The following is a 4,136-nucleotide window of genomic DNA, read 5'->3' as shown; positions in this document are numbered from 1 at the left end:
CTCAATATTAATTCTTACGTCGGAGGTAAAATGGGGGAGAAAGCTTCGCCCTCATTTTTTCAGGAAACACTTATTGGAACAATAGAAGTACAATACACTGCTAAGAGGGCCCGGAGCTTTGTTTCTTCATAATTATTTCATTGATGCCATCTGTGGGAAACTCTACTGAACAGAAAAGCTATGTCAAGAAGATGAACAATAAGTGATACACGTTTAATAGGGAATGTAGCAGAAATGAAGTTAAAGTCAGTAGCAAGGGGTCCCGATCCACCGCCACCACCAACGCCGCAGTATGTAACACAAAGCCAATTTAGCGCTTTGGAGGTTAAGTTGGCAACGATGATGACCCTCTTGCAGAATCAAGCACAAAGAACCACGATCCCATAATTGAACTCGGCGAGGTACCCACAGAGGCCCCACCCGTCATCCAACCGATGACGACATACTCGGGAGCTCCAAGGGTAACAGTTTTTTGCAGCCTTTATGAGCCATGATAGACCTGGAACGGATGATGGAGGAAATAATGATCGAGAAGATAGATGATGCACTTTCCAGAAAAAATGACATACGTAAGCAAATGGTTTTGGAAGAAAACTCATTTGTACCAGAGATCATGGCGGTCCCTCTACCCAGGTCTTCAAACAACCTATGATAGAAGCGTATGACGGAGTTATAGGTCCTCTTGGCCACCTGCAGACCTTAGTTGATTTGGTGAGAGTCTATGCAGCACCTGACGTAGTAATGTGTCGGTCCTTCTCCCTAATACTCAAGAGGAAGGCCAGAGATTGGGTAGCAACACCTGCCCGCTGGTCTATTAGAACATTTGACGAGCTCTCCAAAAGTTTTGTGACTTACTTCCTAAGCAGAAAGAGGAAGAGGAAGACCGCCATTAGGTTGATGCAAGTCATACATGAGAAATAAAAGTCCATGCAGGAGTACTTGGCTAGGTTTAGCAGGGCGACACTTGGTATAAAGGATCTTCAGACGTCTACAGTAAAAATTGCATTGATGAACGGGACGCAGAGTTGAGCCTTTAAGATATCACTCTCTAAAAATTTCCCAGAGTCGATGCGTGACTTGCTAAAGAAGAAAGACAAGTATGTCAATACTAAGGAAAGGCTAGCCCAACTGGGACATCCCAGTGCGCTTCATGGGCTCCCAAATCTAGTCAATTTATGTTAACGTGCAGCTTTATAAACCTCCGTCAACTCGATTGCGCTCTATGGTCCTAGTGGAGAGCCTTCAAACCCAAAAATTGGTAAAGGCCCCAAACCACAAGACCTTACACTCTAGATTCAATACAACCCAAGGGCTAGGCAAAGATCGACAATGCCAATAAATTGGTTATAAACTCGACAGCGCTATACTATCCCAGGCAAAGAGCCTTCAAAGCCAAAAGATTGGCTAAAGCCCTAAACCGTTAGACCCTACACCCGACGATCGACATAGCCCAAGTGTTTAGGCGGAGAGCCTTCAAAGCCCAAAAATTGGTTAAGGCCCTAAATCGCTAGACCCTACACCCGACGGTCAACATAGCTCATGTGACTAGGTGGAGAGCTTTCAAAGCCAAAAAATTGGCTAAGGTTCTAACTGCTACACCCTACGTCCGATGGTCAACATAGCTCAAGTGGCTAGGCAGGGAGCCTTCAAAGCCAAAAAATTGGCTAAGATCCTAAACCGCTAGACTTTACACCCGACGGTCGTCATAGTCCAAGCGGCTAGGCGGGGAGCCTTCAAAACTAAAAAATTGGTTAAGGCACTAAACCACTAGACCCTACGCCCGACGATCTACATAGCCTAAGTGGCCAAGTAGAGAGCCTTCAAAGCCAAAAAAATTGGCTAAGGCACTAAACCGCTAAACCCTACGCCGATGGTCGACATAGCCCACGTGGCTAAGTGGAGAGCCTAAAATGCCAAAAATTGGCTAAGACCCTAAACCACTAGATGACACATTTTACGCTCGACGCAACCCAAGGGTCTAGCGCGGAATACGACAAAACCAATAAGTCGGGTACACACCTAACAGCACTCTATGGTCCCAACGATGAGCCTTCAAAACCAAAGATTGGCTAAGGTCCTAAACCACTGGACCCCCTACTCTACATTCAATATGGCCTTGGAGGCCAGACAACCTACACCCATCAATCTCACAATGCCCTACGATTGACAATCGACCCTAAGAAGCAAGGCATACCCCCATCAAATATCTTTTCCGCGAACTACTACACGATTAGATGGGAAAGTAGTGCAAGAGAAAGCAAATTAAATTGTACACATTGAAGAGCAACAACCTCACTTGCAGGACCCCGACCAATTTCTAAGTTTCAATCCAATGACTTGATTGACTCGATGTATCTTTTGGGAGAACTTGCTTGGAATATTTGAATTTCGACCGTATGGAATGGGCTATCAGAATCATAGGGCGAATGACAACTTCTTGAGGGTGGAGCTCGACAGGGATGGTCGCGAGACGACCAGCAAGCCTCTCGACGGGTCGACAGTTAACCAGCCTTGGCTGGTCGAGCTTCAACCAGACTCTCTCATTCTTACTCTCGTCGGAGGAAGAAGAAATGATGGTTTTATACATGATAGGAGGAAAAACAAGATTAAAAATTAGGTTAAAGAGAGATAGAAAAGAGTGTTACCAAATGAGCAAGAGGAATGAATGGAAATGAGGAACTCACCTCTCTATATAAGCAAAAGCTTTGAATTTATTAGGGAGAAATTTCCTGACAAAACCCAAACCCACTTAGTGTTGTCACCATCTTACGCCACTTGAAATGCTCAACCCACTTATATTATACCGACTATTGATGAGAGGAGTAGGCAAAAATAAAATGAGTAGAGGGATAAAGATGCTACTCCTTATCGATAAATATCGACAAGTGGTAGAGGGGCTAGTGATATTGGATGGTACTAATAATTGTTTATAAAAATCAACAACGTGAAAGCTACTCAACAAGCGCCCTACGTCTTTGCTAGGCCATCAACCTCCATGAGCGTTCTACGTTTATGCTGAGCCGTCGACCTCCATGAGCACTCTACGTCCATGCTAGGTCATCAACCCTATGAGCACTCTACGTCTATGCTGGGTTGTCGACACCCATAACTGCTCTATGTCTTTGCTGGGCCATCGACTTTATGATCGCTCTACGTTTATGCTGGGTCGTCGACCACCATGAGCTCTTTACATCCATACTGGACCGTCGACCACCATGAGTGATCGTAAGCCCCCATAAGCACTCTACGTCCATGCTGGGCCGTCGACCCCCATGAGCGCTCTACGTCCATGTTGGACCGTCAACCCCCATGAGCACTTTACATCTATATTTTGGATAGAGATCGCTTAACGATTGTCACGAACGCAACCATCAGATAATTGAAGGTCCCCCACTGAGAACATGGGGTAGTGGATAAGGTACGTGAGACACATGGCAACGTAACCGCCCAATATTCACATGGCTTCAGGCACCTATAAATACACCCAAGGCAAAACAACCTCTAGAAATTTTTGACTATCTGAATATCTTCTTTGCTTTTCCTGCTCAATACTAATTCTTACGACGGAGGTAAAATGAAAGAAAAAAGCCAGCTCTCATTTTTTCAGGAAGCACTTGCTTATTGGAACAGTATAAGCACCGTACGCTACCAGGAGGGCCCAAAGCTTTGTTTCTTCATAACTATTTCAGTCATTTTCCATTTGTGCAAGCGTACATACTTGTACCTTAAAAAGTAACACTATTTAGCATCAGTAATATTTGAACATCAATCTAGATATCAACATATCATAGATCCTACTATATATGTCATAATTCCTTAAATTTAATTGACCAGTAATCTAATGACACTAGTGATGCCACTTAGACTAGTGTTAAATATCAATGATGTTAAATAACATTAATGCACTACGAGGAAAAGGGGCCGCAACAGCTCCAATCTGTACAATGTCATAACCAACGCATTTACCAAGCAACGATTCTCCTCAAGACAAAAGGGCCACACTTATAATTAATAAATAGCAAAAGATCTATAAGGCATATTTACATACATTCATCAGGTCTAGAAAGCAAAATGAGAGGTTACAAAGCCAACCACTGAAATATAAGAAGGTATCTAGCAGAAAGAATTATTTACAA

The 4,136-nt window shown here is 43.7% G+C and overlaps 1 protein-coding gene across 1 annotated transcript in view; it reads left to right on the top strand.

Moving 5' to 3' along the window:
* The first annotated feature begins 927 nt into the window (after positions 1–927).
* LOC111368978 overlaps positions 928–4,136 on the top strand; it is a 28,689-nt gene continuing 25,480 nt past the window's right edge. Inside the window, exon 1 of the mRNA XM_022990471.1 lies at positions 928–1,024. Within this exon, the coding sequence (XP_022846239.1) occupies positions 928–1,024 (97 nt within the window). The remainder of the gene's footprint in view (positions 1,025–4,136) is intronic.

Source organism: Olea europaea, chromosome 20 (assembly GCF_002742605.1).
Source record: "Olea europaea var. sylvestris chromosome 20, O_europaea_v1, whole genome shotgun sequence".
Taxonomy (NCBI): Eukaryota; Viridiplantae; Streptophyta; class Magnoliopsida; order Lamiales; family Oleaceae; genus Olea; species Olea europaea.
This window is presented reverse-complemented; position numbering and strand designations above follow the sequence as displayed.